At 43.4% G+C, this 17,904-nt stretch overlaps 1 protein-coding gene across 14 annotated transcripts in view; it reads left to right on the top strand.

Moving 5' to 3' along the window:
• The window catches only part of RBFOX1 (RNA binding fox-1 homolog 1), a 2,181,496-nt gene that overhangs the window by 958,956 nt on the left and 1,204,636 nt on the right, over positions 1–17,904 (top strand). For all 14 annotated transcript variants that reach the window (XM_060284028.1, XM_030883902.2, XM_060284024.1 and 11 more), the window contains one exon: positions 4,170–4,232. In XM_060284028.1, coding sequence (XP_060140011.1) covers positions 4,170–4,232 — 63 coding nt within the window. The remainder of the gene's footprint in view (positions 1–4,169; positions 4,233–17,904) is intronic.

The following is a 17,904-nucleotide window of genomic DNA, read 5'->3' as shown; positions in this document are numbered from 1 at the left end:
TAGATCCTTAGATTTTCCTTGCTGTCTGGTGCCATTGCTAATGACCATTTCTATTCTCACCTTGTAACAATAGTTCTCAGCCTTTGTTTTTATAAAACAATCCACCTAAAGGATTTGACAGATTCTTATTAGTGTAAAGGATGGGGGGGTATAAAATTCATTTCAACTGCAGGTTGGATTAAAAACAGATCCAAAGGTGTGGGCACGAAGCTGACATGGATGTGAAATTAATCTTATCACCTGCATGCCAAATAGGGGAGCACTATAGAAGGCCATGTTGCTCAGAGAAAACTTCTTTCTGGAGTAAAGCTCAGGGCCCTTCCTTGGTGCTGTAGCACTTTGGGTCAGCGAGCTTCCTAGGCTTTCCAATGTGGTGAGCAGCTGCTAAGAGACTGGGCACTGTGCCAGGCGGCAAGGCAACTGGGTTGGATAGAACATTGTCCTTGCCCTGCTGGACAGGCCAATGCTGCAGTGGGTTAGAGAGAGTGTATGATTCTTGTTCAGATAGAGGAATGTGCAAAAGGCCATGGGACACCTGGAAAAAAATCAGTCCAGCTGGATGGGTCAATGAAAGTTACAGAGAGAAGTTTACATTTGGGTGGACCTTGAAGAATGAGTTCAGATTGGGCCAGGTGATGGGGAGCTCTGGAAGGAAGATGTGGCCAAAGGGTTGGAGGTGTATAGTGCTACGTGTCTTTCAAAGTAGTTCAATTTAGCTGGATCTTCAATGTGAGCGAGAGTCTTTGGGGATGGAGGAAACAACTGGAGAGGAGGAGGGGCAGGGGTTAAGAAGGTTAAACTTGATCGTAGGACCTATAATAAGTATATCTATGGGGCTTCCCTGGTGGCGCAGTGGTTGAGAGCCCACCTGCCGGGGACACGGGTCCTTGCCCTGGTCCGGGAAGATCCCACATGCCGCGGAGCGGCTGGGCCCGTGAGCCATGGCCGCTGAGCCTGTGCTCCGCAACGGGAGAGGCCACAGCAGTGAGAGGCCCGCGTACCGCAAAAAAAAAAAAAAAAAAAAAAATTATATCTATGGGTATATGATCAGTCTGCCTAGGCTCTACGACTACTGCTATTTCTATTATTAGGGCACAGATAATTCTCCAGCTGTGGCATGCTATGAACTTATAGAAGATAACCATATAGCTTGACTATTCATTTCCTAACTGTCCTAACGCTTCTTTCCACTTCTTCTGGTTGCATTCTTCTCATCATTAAGATCTCAACCCCACTGCCACTTCCTGACAAGGCCTCCCCCAGCATCCCTGACCAAGATCTGTCTTCCCCAGTAGACTGTAGGCATCAGGAGGATGGTGTTAGGCATTAAAAAAGACTTAATAAATAATAATAAAATTTTAAACGGCATCGACTTTGTACCAGGCACAATGCTAAGTGCCTTACAAATATTAACTTTTTAAAAAAATAAATTTATTTATTTACTTGTTTTTTATTTTTGGCTGTGTTGGGTCTTTGTTGCTGTGCGCAGGCTTTCTCTAGTTGCAGCGAGCAGGGGCTACTCTTTGTTGTGGTGCATGGGCATCTCACTGTTGTGGCCTCTCTTGTTGTGGAGCACGGGCTCTAGGCGCGCGGGCCTCAGTAGTTGTGGCACGCGGACTCAGTAGCTGTGGCTCACGGGCTGTAGAGCGCAGGCTCAGTAGTTTTGGCGCATGGGCTTAGTTGCTCCATAGCATGTGGGATCTTCCTGGGCCAGGGATCGAACCCCTGTTCCCTGCGTTGGCAGGTGGATTCTTAACCACTGCACCACCAGGGAAGCCCCCAACTATTAACTTTTAATACTCACCTCTATCCATTGAGGTAGGTACTATGGTTATTCGCATTTTACTGAGACAAAGAAAGGTTAAGTGACTTATCTGTGGTCACAAAGCTAGTAGGTAGTGGAGATGTGGATGGATGGAAGGAAGGAAGGAAGGATGGATTGAATGAAGGAAAGAAGGATGGAAGGTGCTTGGATGGATGGATGTGTCACTGAATCAAACTTTGGTCCATTCTCCCACTCACAGTAAAGCCAATCTACTGACACTAGGCTGTGGTGAAGGGAAGTACCACATTCACTGTGGGCACCAGACAAGGAGGGCAGCTAATGCTCAAAAAACCCTAACTCCCCTTCTGGATTTCAGGGAAGAGTTTTTAAGGGCAAGATGAGGGAGGGAAGCCACGGGGCGTGTGATCAGCTTATGCACAGTTCTCTGATTGCTTGATGTTGAGGTAACAGGGTGGTGTCACTGGGGTTAACATGATTAATTCTCAGGCTCCAGCAGGTCTGGGGGTTACATACTCATGATCTTCATGTAGTTAACTTTGTCCATTTGTTGGGGGCTTTAGTACCTGTAAAACAACTCAGGAATGGGCATCAGATACTATTATCTAGGTACTTCAGGGAGGAACTAAAGATTCTGTGACTGCCGTATGATTGATTTACTGTTTAAATTGTTTCTAGTTCTCCTGGCCCAACTCTACTTTTGTCCCAACATGTTTACAACCTTTCAAACATTAATTCTTAAGCCAAGCTTTTGTGACTCAGGGGAGACCTGGAAGACTAGAGCTTTTCTACAAACAAGAAGCAGGCAGAGGACATGGCGAGGGTCTATCCTGGGAAGGCCCCATAGGGTCCTGCTTGGTTACAGATGGATAAGCACTGTTACCACCATCCTCAAGCTTCATAGCTGTCTATACCCTCAGGCCTCTCCAGCCACTGGTCTCTCTCTTTCCAGTATTTTGGAACCTCTTGATGTTATCAGATATTCTAATTTATCAACACCAGTGCTAGTGAAGTTTAAAAAAAACGTGAAGTTTAAAAACAATGGTGCATATTAAAAAGGGGAACAGTATTTTTTAAACATATATCTGCCAATCATGTTTATAATTGAGCTCTGAAACTTGTGAATTGCATTGAGTCTGGGTATAAGTTATAACCCTGCTTTACAGGAGTAATTGAAAGAGCACTGGATCAGGATTCTAGAACACTGAAAACCAGTCCCACCTCTGCTACTTAAGTTTCTTCCAGAGAGGAAGCAAGTCAGGGCCAACTCTCGTTGATGCAAGGTGCCGTATACATCTTTCAGATTTATTAGTAAATCTTTTTTTTTAATTAATTAATTAATTTATTTTTGGCTGCATTGGGTCTCCGTTGCTGTGTGCGGACTTTCTATAGTTGTGGCGAGCAGGGGCTACTCGTCGTTGTGGTGCACGGGCTTCTTACTGTGGTGGCTTCTTTTGTTGCGAAGCACAGGCTGTAGAGCGCACGCTCAGTAGTTGTGGCACACAGGCTTAGTTGCTCCGTGGCATGTGGGATCTTCCTGGACCAGGGCTCGAACCCGTGTCCCCTGCATTGGCAGGCGGATTTTTAACCACTGCACCACCAGCGAAGTCCCTCTGTTAGTAAATCTTGATTTTTCTGGTTGAAGATGACCTTTCCCCCTACTCACTGAGTTATATGATATTATAATGGCCATTTGCAGCTCAGGTGATTTTTGGTTTATTTAAATATTAATAAAAATGAATCTTCCTCCCTCGGATTGGGTGACAGTAGCCATGTTTATAAAATTTATTATTGATGGGACACCTTATATCACAATTTTATTCATTGCTAAATGAAGTCACTTGGAACCCTAGCTATCACGGGATTGAGCATTACAGAATCTTCGAGTTCTAGAATTGAAAGGAAATTTAGAGTTGGTTTCATTCTGCCTAACTCAGTTCAGGAGATTCCGCAATAATATCTCTGAAAGATCAATCTCCCATACTTGAACACATCCTGTGACAAAGGGCTCACTGTGTAAGACAGGAGTATAGCAGAATGGTTCTAAACTTGGTGCCCAACTGCCCAGGTTCAAATCCAGGCTCCCCTACCTGTATGCATACTTTGCTCAACTTACTTGAGCTGTGCGAATCTCAGTTTCCTCTTCTGAAGTGGAGAAAATAGTAACACCTTCCTAATTGGAGTGTGAAAGCATGCTATGAAAATATATTTGAAGATTTGCTGTTAATCATTTTCATCATCATCGCCATTGTCATTGTTAAATTTACCATATAATCAAGCACCTATTTTAGAGGTTAACCAGATATTACTGTGACAAGAAAAGATACAGACACAATTCAAGGATACATTCCTCAATACTAAAGTCTTCCCTTCTCTTACTCCCTAGGAAACTGCTCAAAGAACTCATGCAAGTGGAACTTACAGCTTCCTTGATCAGACTCAACATTCAGTAAGTGCTACCGCTTTTGGAAGGTCATTACAGAATTCCATCCATTGCTTTGATCCTGTTTGTGATGAAAAGTCTCTTCTGCAGGCCTGGGGTTCCCACAAACACTTTGCTGCCTGCCTGTGTCTTTCTTTTTTGTACCACTGCGTTGGATTCAGAGATGAGAAGAGGCTTTGCTAGATAGAACCCCGGAAAAGAATAGAGAAAATGTCTGAGAGTGTGGATGGGTTAAACCTACCATTACTGCCTGGGGGTTGAATTAAATGTGCTTTTGTTTTCTTTTTGTTCCCTAAATTTTTCTCATCAGGAGACATTGTCCCCCTCTCCCAGTCATAGGACCCTGCAAAGTCAAAAGAAGTGGCAGCAATCAGAGGAGTTAGTGAGACCATATATTTCTTGAAGCATTTAAGAACAGTTCATTTTGCTCTTTGTGAGCCAGAATACATTACTCCTATATAGAAATTACTTCAGAAGAGAAATTCTGTACTTTAAGATGCTGGGGTACATTTTGGAAATTTCATTTGTTTTTAGCAAGTAAGCACTTTCTGCCGTCTGCCTGTCTTATTGGACGCAAGGACTTTATTTTTGGTGAAGCTAGCAGTATTTTGTCCAGTTTCTCCAACGCTTATTTTTTCTGATACACCAGCATTCGGGGTAGTGGTGACACTGCATCTCCATAAAGGCTCTGCCATCAGCTCTCCTCTCCAGGAGTTCTGCTGGCGGGCAGCTTGTTTGGGGAAGAAATCTGCAATAATGTAACCATAAATTTCAAAATTTAAAAAGGCTAACTTAAGGAAATATTTAGTTTTTTCCAAGATGTAGCTTCCTTCATAGGTTTCAGAATTTCTTAACATATTCTACTTCTGAGAGTGGAGGTGACTAATTTGACACATCCAATATCATAAAGGGGCAGGTAGAATTGGAGGCTGTGGGACTCCAGGCCTGGGAGAGGCTGATCAAAGGGAATTCTTTCACCCTCAGTGGTATTTCAAGACTCCCCTTATTGCTATGGCATTTGCATATGCGAAGGGAGCTGGGGAGGAGGAGACGGAAAGAAATGAAAAGATGGTGTATTCGCCGGCTCGGCACATCAGAATGATTTCCTGTAACCCTGATCAGCTAAAGCTTGTATCACACAGGAGATTAGACCCACAGCTTTTGTTCCCAATGAGAAAGGAAACTTCATGTCTAATTCCCTACATGCCACATCTATCCGTTAATGCCTTTGAATTTCAGGCTACAGCATTTCTTGAAAACTGGGGGATTTTGTAAGCGAAACAAGGAGGGGGCTGTTTGGCATGCTGTCTGTTCAGATCTATTTGGTGTGAAGTTAAATATGCATGTTGCTTTAGCTGTTCCTGTTTCAAGTAGTTTCCTTCTCCTGGATGCCTCGGTGGTGCTGGAGCAGACGGGGGAGGGGTAGAGGGAGGAAGGTTTTGAGGATGGGTTTTCTGATGATCTATGATCCTCCCACCTTTCTCTTTACCTTCTGGACATGATACAAGTTACTGCTCTCGGGAAGAAACCCATGTGCCTCTCCTGGATTGGAGCTGATGTTTCTAACCTAGGGGAGGCTCTAGTCCCTGAGATAATTAGTACAGTGTTGTAAGGAACTCATGTTAATTTGTCTTTGGATATGGTATTTCCATATCTAGAACTGCAGTTGGAAGAGGAGAAACTTATTAATTTGCTGCTCCAAACCAGTGTGCAGATATCTGATAATTTTTTGAAAAATTAAAAAGGAAGAAATGGAACACCTCCTCACTGGGGGTATTTAGAGCTGTTGCCCAGTCTCTGTGCCTAATAGCTTCCCATGCTTTCCTTGTGATCATAGCTTCTCTAGCACAGAGAATCGACTCCCAGGGCCAACAAGTCACTTCTCCTAGAATGTAGATGGAGTTCTGGGAGGTTGCTTGGTTACTAGGAAAGCAGATGATCTGACATCTGCGTTGGGCTACGTGCCTGGTCCTTGTGTCCTCTTCACCAGTCACATGTGTGGTACCTCGTGGGGGTCAGGAAACTGCTCCAGCCCCTCATGGGATTTGATGGGGAGCAATGACTTTGCAGTTGGAATTTGCTCAGATCTAACGCTGTACCTGGACTGATGTTGCGGCTAAAATCTTCTCTTGCTCTGAGACAGGGTTTGATGTCTCTGTTGGCTTCAGAAAATCAATGTCCATTTCCTGCTTTGAAAGTTTAGCTATCGTGTGTTGTTTATTTTTTGTTTCCAGAATGTTCCATGTGTACTGGAGCCCTTTGGACACAGATTGGCCAATGTACGTGATGCAGAGAGTTAGCTCACATGACCCTACGTCTATGTAGGCTTCTAGCTCCCCACATCCCTTTATGACCTGTGTCTAGAAGGAAAGCTGCAGGAGGCTGGTGGTAGTAGGGTCATTTGTTGGACTTCAGCCTCAGAGTAATTTCCTACAACATCGTTTGTTTTTGTTTTGTTTTGTTTTTGTTTGTTTGTTTTATTCAGCTGCGTTGGGTCTTAGTTGCGGCACGGGGGATTTTCATTGAGGCACGCGGGCTTCTCTCTGGTTGTGGTGTGCAGGCTCTAGAGCGCACAGCCTCAGTCGTTGCGGCGTGCAGGCTTAGTTGCCCTGCGGTATGTGGGATCTTAGTTCCCTGACCAGGGATCGAACCCACATCCCATGCACTGGAAGGTGGATTCTTAACCACTGGATCTCCAGGGAGGTCCCAAACAACTTTTAAATTTAACTTGCAGTGGAAGCCTTCCTTTGACCTCTGTCTCCTGTCAGATTACACTTTCATGGCATGCTATGTCAAAATTATAATTAATTCCTTAACTGAGCAAAAATTAATCTAATGTTTGTCTTTTTCTTTAGTCCAGTGCCATCCAATAGAATTTTCTATGATGTTGAGAATATTCTTTATCTGTGCTGTGCAGTACGTTTACCACTAGCCAGATATGGCCATCAAGCACTTTGTAACGTGTGGCTTCTGCAACTGAGGAACTAAGTTTGTGATTTTACTTATTTTTAATTAATTTAAGTGTAAACAGCATCACGTGGTAGTAACAGCCTACCATGTTGGATGGAGCATCTCTAGATCATAGGCCCTCTGAATACAGGGGCCAGGTCTAAATTGTCCATTCTTGCACCCAGGCTGATAATAATCAGCTGTTATAGCTTAGTGTGGACATGGGTTGGTAAACTCCTTCTGTCCCAGATCCCTAAGCATCTTTCACACCCTGCAATTCCATATGCTTTATCCCCCCACATGGACCCTTGATCCAGAACTGAAGGGTTAATGACCCTCCTGCACCATCCTCCAGCATGCATCCATTCTAACTGGTTGGTGCCTGACTTATGCTGGTTGTTAAATAATATATAAGGTCTGATTATGTCCATAATGTCTACTGTAGTAACGGCCATAACAGACAATCAGTACTTGTTGGATATAGTGATGGGTGAGCACAGGGGGAGATATGGGGGGATGAACAGATAAATGAATTCATCTCACCTTCTGAGGGAGCATTATGTAAGTGGGAGAAACAGAACTGACATTAGAACTGGGTCACCCTAATGGCTATTTTTTGTTCTCTGCTTACCACTCAATGTTCTTCTTCAAAGCTTCTACCTCTGCTTTGTCAACTGCTAGACCTAGAACAACTGGCTCCAGATCTGTCACTGGATTCCAGTGCCATGTGCAACACAGATTGCTGTATCTCTCCACTTACTTCTGGCTGTCATTTCTGACTCCAAAAGCCCAACCCTACAATCAGACCAAACCCCACTCACTCACCCAAGGACACCGTTCCCTCCCCAGGTACCCCAGTCCCAGACTTCAGTCACCACTGACTTTGTCTTCTTCATCCACCACCAAGAGAGGGATGAGTCTTTGATCTGGGCCCTCTAAAAGGCTCACTTCCACCCCCTCTGTTGGCATACCACTCCACAAACTCCTTCTTTACATGGGTGTAAACTCCTCCTAAGTGGTCCTCATGCTACCTTCCCCTGGATTCCATCCTATATATTGAAGGACTAACATTCCTGAAGCATGAATATCGTCTAGTTACTTTTTCAATAAGCTAGTCCCTACCTAACACTTTAGGGATCTCTCTGAGGATCTCTAAAGACCTTCTGTTCCAGTTGGGCAGGTTGATCTCTTGGCTTCTAAATGTGTTTATTTCCCAACTCCAAGCATTTGCTATTCTTGGTCTCTCACCTGTGCTCTTAGTATAGAGATGTCTATACTTCTGTGTACATTTCTGTTAAGACCCTCCTGGTGAAGGAAATTTTCCCTGTGTGCTTGAGTTCCTTGATTCCCCTTTGTAGATAAAGAAAATACGAAGTCTCTTTACTGTGTAGAAGGATGACCCCCATGATAATATTTTTAGAATCTGGAGCTCAGCGGAGCAGACAAGAGTAGAACAGTGCAAGGGTGAATAGGAAGAGAAAGAGCAATGATTGTCACCCAAGGAGGTGGAATTCTCTCGAGTTAGAGGACTCAACAGCTTGGCTGGAAATGGGAGAGGTCATGCATCATTTGGAATTCAAGAGGGAGGGGAAGCAAGAGCAGGAACAACATAAGAGCATTAATTTAATTGATGGCCAGGCCTAGGGTGGGTTTCATGCCAGTTGATTTGGAGTCCCATGGTCTAGAGGGCACAGAAAAAGATGCTCACTGACCTTCTCATTTGCTTTGTCATTTGACCAACCACCAGCTACCACCAGACACCCTTTTTCACACATTCCGTACGTGTCTCTTGTCTTTCTTAAGCTGCTGCAAAGCAGAGCTCTGATAAATTCTTCCTTCTCTCCCTATCTCCCCTCTGCCAGATTGGGAGTAGGAACTCGGCGATATTTTTGATTTAATGAGTGTATGCAAATGGGAGGCAATAGAGGAGAGTATAGGCAGAGAAACAGAAGAAGAAAAACATCTCCTTCTGCTCCCTTATTGTTGGAACAGGGGAAGGTAAGAAAGAACGCAAGTTATAAGGAAGATTTGTGTGGTAGTAGGATTTCAGGACCATGGATAGAGAAGGGAGAAGGCTGAAGTGGCGCCCGCCGCCTGCCTTGTTTCTCCATCGTTTCACCTAGTTTGAATCTGCCATGGCACTCATCGTGACTCCAATTATCCAATTTATTACTTGTGTATTATTACTTGTGTATTATCTTGTCTCCTCCATTGGGCTGGAGGATCTAGAAGGCATGGTGTGTGTCTGTCTCACTTACTGCTCTATCTCTAACACCTCCCAAATGAGAAGCACGTATCTATTTTGAATGAAGGATTACTGCTGTGAAAGATGATCACCCTATTTGTACTTTTAACCATTCTGTCATCCATAATCCCCCACAGTCCACCTCCACCCCACGTCCCAATCTAGACCAGTCTTTGAAAAATCAAGAGAGCCAGGCTCGTGTCCTGGCATTATTAATTGACTGTGTGATTTTTTTTTAAGACTTTTTTTTTTGATGTGGACCATTTTTAAAGTCTTTATTGAATTTGTTACAATGTTGCTTCTGCTTTATGTTTTGGTTTTTTGGCTGCGAGGTAAATGGGATCTTAGCTCCCTGACCAGGGGTTGAACCTGCACCGCCTGCATTGGAAGGCGAAGTCTTAACCACTGGACCACCAGGGAAGTCCCCGACCCTGTGATTCTTAACAACACATTTGACCAAATTTAAGTTTCCTCATTAAAATAATACTGATACTAATAATAATGAATTGAACTCAAATAGTCTGTAACTAAGGCCCCTTCTAACTTGGAATTCAGTGAAGAAACAAGAAAGATAAAACTAGGCCACAGAAGAGAAGGCTAAAGGGGAGTGTCGTTATCTCAGCAAGGCAGAGATTGATGAGTTATGACCAGCAGTGGTTCTTCCCTGCCCCCACCTGCGGGCAGAAATGAGCCCCTTGTCTCCTGGACAAGAAAATGCACCAGGTAGGTTTGAGACTAATGCAGTACTGATATTCTGCTTTCTCTTTACTGCCTTAATAGGTTGATATAGTTTGGTCCACACTCACAGGTTGCATTAGAGAATTAGAGGAAATAGAAGCAGGTTTTGCCTGCAACCTCTTATACTGGCTTGAACACCTAAGAGGCAGAATCTTTGTATTCATCCTGATTATTCATCAGTTACCAGCTGACTGACCCAAGGAAAACAGTGACTTGGGATTTCTGCTAAATCCCTTCACTTAAGCTGAAGATTAGATCTACTTGCTGTTTCTATTCAACATTGTAATGTGAGGTTTTTTTTATGTAAGACATTGGTGAACCTGTAGTAATGGTTGGAAATTGCAAAGGACAAGCAAAAAGTTTGGTAAAATGGCTGGTTAATAAATTATGGAAACAAGGAATTTGGTTTCTCCAAATGGGGGAGGCTACCGATTTCTTCAACTTTTGAGAAGCTCCAAAACAGAAAGGTAAACTTTCTCCAAGTGCCGATAGCCAGAATATTTTTTTAAACATGTGGCTAGTTTCTTTTGAATTCAGGTAATTATTCCCACAAATGAGGATTCTTGCCTCAGAAAGTACCAATCCCAACTCTGGCCTGGCATACAGTCAGCACTAAATAAATGGTAACAGTGATTACCATTGCTGTTATTCAGAGCAATTACACATCTGAGAAGTTACCTCTCCTCCCACTGACTGACATGTGTGCATGCGTGTATGTGTACATTGGCAGGTTCTTTAATTCATTGGACCTCAGTCCCCGTATTTAAGAAGGATATATCATCTTGAAAAACTGTATCGTGGTACATTGCAGTTCAGGGTGCTAAGACAGTGACATATAAGTGAACATTCTTACCCTGCTAATGTCATTATGCACTCATTCATTGACAAATAACTGAAAAAATTGGCTTCTTGCTGGGTGCTAGGGATAGTACAGTGATCAGACAGACACAGGGCCCTGAATTCGTGATAAAATTTTCAGATAAAATTTGAGTAAATAAAACAATCCAAGTTATGTTAACTATCCTGGAGCAGCCAATCACAGAGAAGAAGAGATGTTGGACTCAGAATGCAAGGGAATGATTAGATCCATCTCAGATGTGGGAGGGGCCAAGAGTTAGCCCTGTTAGAGGTAAATTCTTCTCTTCCATCTTCCCTGGCCAGGTTTGTTTGTTGTTGTTGTTTGCTTTTTCCTTTTGGAGCTGGCTGGCGTTCCTCCTGGGCCTTCCTTACCCTTCCGCAAAGTATCAGTATGATGCCCTTGCAGGGTGTTTGCTCCCCCAGAAGTGACCATTGACACTGCACAGGGCTGGGCTCTCCTGACCAATAAACCATAAACCTCTGTCTGCAGAATCAATGCCCATTTACAGCTGCTAAAGCATTAATAGCAGAAACGTCCCTGGCCATGACCTACCTGAGTCATTACACACTAATCATCGGAGGCAATCTCAAGCAGGTTGACTAGTGATCGGTGGCCTCCCCAGTGTCCAGGCAGGAGGACACATGGCTGCCTTCACAGCGCCTGAGCAGATGGCCGAGAGCGTTGATCGCTCACCACAGCCGGTGCAGCTCTGGCTCCAGGAAGGGGAATCTCCACGTCTTGCATGCAAAGCTGGGCTCTCTCACCCAGGGGCTCTGTTCCAAGTGCCCGCCTTCCGTTTCAGAACAGAATCCAAGCTCTCCCTCACCTTCTTTGTGCCCATTTGAAACTTATCACCCAAATAACTCTCTAAAGATGGCGAGGAAACAAGGTTTACCTGCCCCTCAATCTTTCTTATCTGCACCACTGCCACGAACCACAGCAGTGAATTCCTTCCCCACGTTTCTGTGTCATGCCTGTCCAGATACGTGGTCCAGTGCCATGGCCATCATGGGCTTGTGAATTGGTGTTATGATATCTTCATTTAAGTTTTAGCTTGAGCATTTGTTTCCGTGTTGCTCTATCACTTCCTACAATCGTAATTTTGAGGGTTACGCAATATATCAGCAGGATGATGTTTTATTATGGAGTATCTGGAGGTTTCCGTTCTTTAACAACATTATTGCCAGAGTTAATTACTTAGGATCTATAGAGTTTTCTTCCTTAGGATAACTTCCTGGGGATGTACCCCTGAGGGGAATTACACAGTCAAAGGATAAGAGCATCTTTATGACTTTGGGTGCATATGGCTAAGTGTTTTTTTTTTTCCGTAAATGGATGGTGTTAATTTACAACCAGCTCATTGTATTTTGGGCTTTCTACTCTTAGCTGCCTATGTTTTATTAGCCCATAAAGAGGATTCGGATTATATTTAAGAGGAGCTAGGCAGTGGAGTTGGAAATGTGAGTTAGATCAAATCATTACCTTCAAGGAGCTCACAGAGTAGAGGGAGAAGCCACGTTAGGAAATAACCCACTAGTCTCTGACACAGCAATGCCCCAAGGAAAACGGAGCTTAGGAATCCATGGATTCTGCCACAAGACATTATTTCTGAGACTAGCGTAATTCAAGAACTTCTCCCTTTGAGTAATCTGAGATGAATGTCATGTTATCTCTTGACAAGGGTTTGGAGATTCTGGAAATCAGGAGTCTGATGGTTCTCTAGTCCCATGTATCCTTGTTATATCCATAAATTCATTCATGAGAACTCTGTTACAGGCACTGTGCTCTCAGTCTGATTTTATGGGCCATCCACTCCAGTACTCTCTGAAAATTCTCTGGGTAGAAGTTCATAAAAGTTGTGCATTGCTAGGCCAGATTGTGAGCCTTTTGGCTGTGTGTGCCAGTGGGTTACATCCAGTAATCTACGTTCATTTCGATTCAAGTAAGGGAAGCAGCAGTCATGGTGGAAAAAGCACAGATTTTAAGACGAATAAATGGGGATTCAAATCTTGGCTCTCTAATTATCAGTTATGCAAATTTGGGAAAAGTTACGTAATCTTTGTCAGCCCCAGTGTCCTCTTCGATAACGGGGACAACAATAGTAACCCATAGGTTTCTTGCGAAGATTAAATAAAAATTCCTCTTGCCGGGGAGAGGGTGTCTGCTTGGGAAAAACCTTTGGGCTGGGGAGTGGGATGCTGAGAGCAGAATCCTGGCAGCCATCAGGTCAGCAAAAGATAGTAGCAAAAACACTGCTCTGTTTTAGTTGGGGGAGACCTGGTTGTGGTCTGATGGGCAAGAAGCTGGGAGGAGAACTGAGGCACAGGATCCAACCAGAAAGTGTGCGGGGAAGGTCCCCGAGGAAATCAGTGGCTTGTACAAAAGTTCAGTTTGAAGTCGTCTGCTTTGTCATAATCCAGTCGTCCACTCTGTCTGCCCTGTTCCCGTGACTCCAAAGAGTAAAGCTAACCTATCCGTTCATACACTTATATTTAAAATGTTTTTGAGAGCGAGATTTTTATGGACGTTTCATGAAGTGCTGAGTTCTTGCCTGGGTCCTTGCCGAGGAAGACAGGTGTTGTCCTCAGTCATTTTGAAGGTAACAGCTAAGGTGTAGGACATCTGCTTACATGCCAGGCCTTGGGCTAAGTGTTGTGTGTGCATCACCTCGTTTCATCCTCGTGAGGACCTGTGAGATGGGTTCTGCTAACTTCTGCGGTTTCGCAGATGAGGAAACAGACCCTTGAAGAGGTTGCATGGGTTGCTGGTACTCAGATGACCTTCAAGTGGTGGGGTTGGGTTGGACTCCAGCCATCTTGAGTCTGGAGTCCACACTTTTTTTTTTTTTAAGCCTTTATTGAATTTGTTACAATATTGCTTTTTTAAAAATGATTTTTTATTTTTTTTTGGCCGTGAGGCATGTGGGATTTTAGGTCCCCGACCAGGGATCAAACCCACACACCCTGCATTGGAAGGTGAAGTCCTAACCACGGGACCACCAGGGGAGTCCCTGGAGCCCACAGTCTTGGCCACTGCACTAAGTTCTTTTGAAGTGCAGGACCCGGGGTCAGAATTGCCAACGGGGCTGTGCGTTTCATCCAAGACATAGTGACAAGGACTTTTGGCTTCAACAGGGATTGGATGCTTGTGCTGCCTGAAGATCTCAGGTAATGTTTAGGTTGCTTTTATAATTCTATAAAGTAGGTGACGTTGATGACCGGTGTGATTAAAGATAAACTTCTGTGGAGCTTTCCTTCCTCTTCCTCTTTCTCTCCATGCAAAGAAAGAATGAGAAGCGTCAAGTATACTACACTGTGAAAATAGAAACCGAAGCCTTCTCTGTGGTTACCAGGGACTCTGCATTAAACAGAGGCTCTTGTTAGTCAAGGGAAAGTAGAGCCACCAAGAGCCACAAGCCTGAGTCCTTCTGATGCTCAACATGCCTGTGGACTCAAAGTGGTTCGACTCTCCCATCAGAGTTTTCACTGGGTTGCGACTGAAGTTCTATTCTGAGAAAAAAAACCAGAAAACAAAGGTGGAGGACTAACAAGCAAGGAACTGAATTGTGCCTTTGAGATTTTATATGTAGTACATATATAAAATATACATATATATTTTTAATACCATGAATATTCATATGTGTTCATAAATATTTTAAAACAGAATTATGGGGATGGGGAAGTAAAGAAGGATTACATCTATTTCAGTCTAAAGTAAAAAAAAAAAAAAGACCTTGTTATTCAGAGCACCTGGTCCTACCTCCGCATGGTGGCGGCTGACACAGGTTACAAGCTCCTTTCTTAAGGCTGACTCTGCAAATGTGATTTTGAAGAGCCAGGAGGTGCCACATGTGCACAGAGCTCCTGAGAAGGCTTGTGCATCTTAGCATTCTCCTCAGCAGCCCTCATGGTGCTGAGCTCAGAGTTGCTGACGGTACGTGTCGAGCCCTCTATTCCCCTTGTGAGAGCTCTGATCAGGGATGTGGCCAAAGGAGAGGCATCAGAACTGGTGTCCCACTGTCTCATGGGAGATCCTTGTCCTCGTCTCATCCCTACAGGAATGGCCATCTCACTGTCTTAAGCAGGTGGCTGGAGCCGTGCTTTCATGCACTTCGACAGATACACGTTGAATCCTCTTCTACGCCACGCATGGTGCTAGCTGCCGGGGACATAGTGATAAACAAGACAAGCAAGTTTCCCAGACCCCTGGGGCTTATAGTCTCCAGAGGAAACAAATATAGACAAACAGCCATACAAATAAATGTATAAGTATAAATTGTAGTATCTACTGTGAGATAAACACACAGCATGTTTTAAGAGTCCGTACAGAGTATGGTAACTTAATTTGAGTGATCAAGGAATTGATATTTAAGTTGAAACATTCTAGGGAGAAGTCTCTGGGGGTAGGGCAAGACATTGGGGGCCTTTGAAGAACTAAAAGAAGGTGTGGTTGGAATGAAGTGCTAGCAAAGGGGCACTTGGTGGTGTTGAAAGAGTGGACAGGGAGAGAGAGCCATCAAAGTACAGATTTCAGATTTTCTTCTCAGTGCTGGGGGCAGTCATTAAAGGATCTGGAAAAGTAAGGAACATGATTATACTTGTGCTTTTAACAATATTGCTCTGGCTACTGTACTGAAGATGGCTTGGACAGAGGCAAAGTGGAAGCAAGGACAACAGTTAAGAGGTGTGTTGAAAGAGTCTAGGAGAGAGGAATGACCTTGGCTTGTCATGGGGTTGTAACTATGGGGATGGAGAAAAGTTCAAGGATCCTATCCACCTGTCTAGCTATCTATTTGCCCATCAGTCTGTGTATTTATGGAACCATCCATCCATCCATCCACCATCATCATCCTCTATTCCACGTTGCATAAAATGCGTTTGCTCAATTCTTCCGTGCATCAGTTAGCAGCACCACTATATTCTAAGCCGTGCAGAAATCACAAAGCTGGTTTTTGTTTTGTTTTGTTTTTGTTTTTTGATTTTCTGTTTTGCCCCAGGAATGGGTAAATAGTTTCTTCTTCCCCACTTGGAGGCAGTCCTGCTGGCTCCTCCATTTCCCTTTGCCGCTGTCACAGGTTGTACCTCAGATGACACCATTTGCTTTACATAAGTTCCTCATGCATTGAAGGCTGACCTTCTTAATCGTTCTGTCACCTGTGTTACAACAGGCTGCTGAAAAGATACAAGCGATGCCTGCAGGAGATAGGGCTGTCGCAGCAGTTTGTGTAACACCAATGGAATGTGAGGTAGCAGGGAAATCATTAGTTAGATGTAAATGGAAGAAGAATGAAGATGCTACTAACATGTGGATTCCTGGGAGGAGGGGCGGCCAGCTTCATTTCAGATTTGAGGAAGAATAATTGAATCAATAGCTATGAAAATGAAAGCAGTATTAAGAGACTTTTATGGCAACATGTAAGGCAGGAAGAGCTAAATTCAATCAACTTGCATTTACTGAGTGCTTATTATGTACCTGTCACTGTGTGAGACATTTTAGCCAAACAAAGGGGAAAATAATTGCAGGACATAAATAAGTCTTTACACCCCGCGGGGAGTCAAGATTTCCGAAGATGGGGATGCTTCAAGCATGTATTAGAAAGGTCGAGTAGCAATTATAAGCTACGTTAATAGGCAGCATTGTTAGAGATAGCTTTGACTGTAAGACTCTGCAGCTATGACTAATTTACTTAAGCTCTCTGAACATCAGGTCTCTCCTTTATAAAATGTTCATATGACAACTTGGAGTGCCATAACATATATACATACACACACAGACACGCACACACACACACAGATGCTGGTTAGGGCTCCTCAGGACTGCACTCAGGTACTGGACCAGGAAGGCAGGTGAAGAAGATGCCCTTCACCAGCCATTTGGTTTTCCAGAGTCTACTATTTTAGTGAATTATTTAAAATATTCCACCTTTTTAGAGAAGAGTAAGTCAGCGTAAACCTTGACATGGACTAGAAAAGTTAAATAGGTGTTGAAAAACATAAAAATAAGGTTTTTCTGAGGATGCCCATTTCTTTCTATAAAAGTTATGGGGTGTATACAAGTCAGTATATTAGCTGGACTTTTCCAAAGCCTGGGCCATTCTAGTAGATCTTATTAGTTAGGTGAAAACATGCTAAAGTATTCATTGTATTCCATCACTGACTCCATTGCCACACACTGAGGTTCTCAAGGTCCTAACATGTCTTTCCTGTGGTGTGTTCTTGCATGTTGTTTAAAGCTGTTTTTTCTGTATCTGATACTTCTCTTTTTTAGTCCTAAGACTTCTCCATTTCTAGTCTGCTTTTTTATTCAGTTCCTCTTAAAAAAGTCTCTCTTTATCATCCTAACTTCTCTTTTGTCTCAGTCATTTCTGTCATTTGTCTAATTTTTCATTAGCTTTTCATTCTTGATTTTTTTCATAATTCTCTCTGTAGAATGGGTCCAGTCATTTCTACACACCTGAAAACTTAAAATTTTAATTTAAAAATACAGGTATTTTCTTGCATGTCTTAAAAATAAGACAACAGACCCTAAATGGAGTCACTTAGCTAAGCTTCGGCTCTCCTGGAAATGGAACCTTAAACAAGTCAGTCAGAAATTGCCTGATCAACACTCCTTAAGTCATCTGACTGATAGAACCCTATCCCCTAAAGGACGGTAACTTTGCAATAAACAGTCCCCTTTTTTGCCTAGTATAGCTGCCTTGTTTCTGCTCCCTCTGCCTATAAAAGTCTTTCATTTCGTACAGCTCCTCGGAGCTCCTTTCTGTCTGCTATATTGGATGCTGCCCAATTCATGAATTGTTGGATAAAGCCAATAAGATCTTGCACGTTTATTCCGTTGAATTTTTAAAATAGTTTCATTAAGTGTAAAATAGGTGACACATGTTTAAA

This window comes from Globicephala melas, chromosome 15, assembly GCF_963455315.2.
Source record: "Globicephala melas chromosome 15, mGloMel1.2, whole genome shotgun sequence".
NCBI classification, from domain to species: domain Eukaryota; kingdom Metazoa; phylum Chordata; class Mammalia; order Artiodactyla; family Delphinidae; genus Globicephala; species Globicephala melas.
This window is presented reverse-complemented; position numbering and strand designations above follow the sequence as displayed.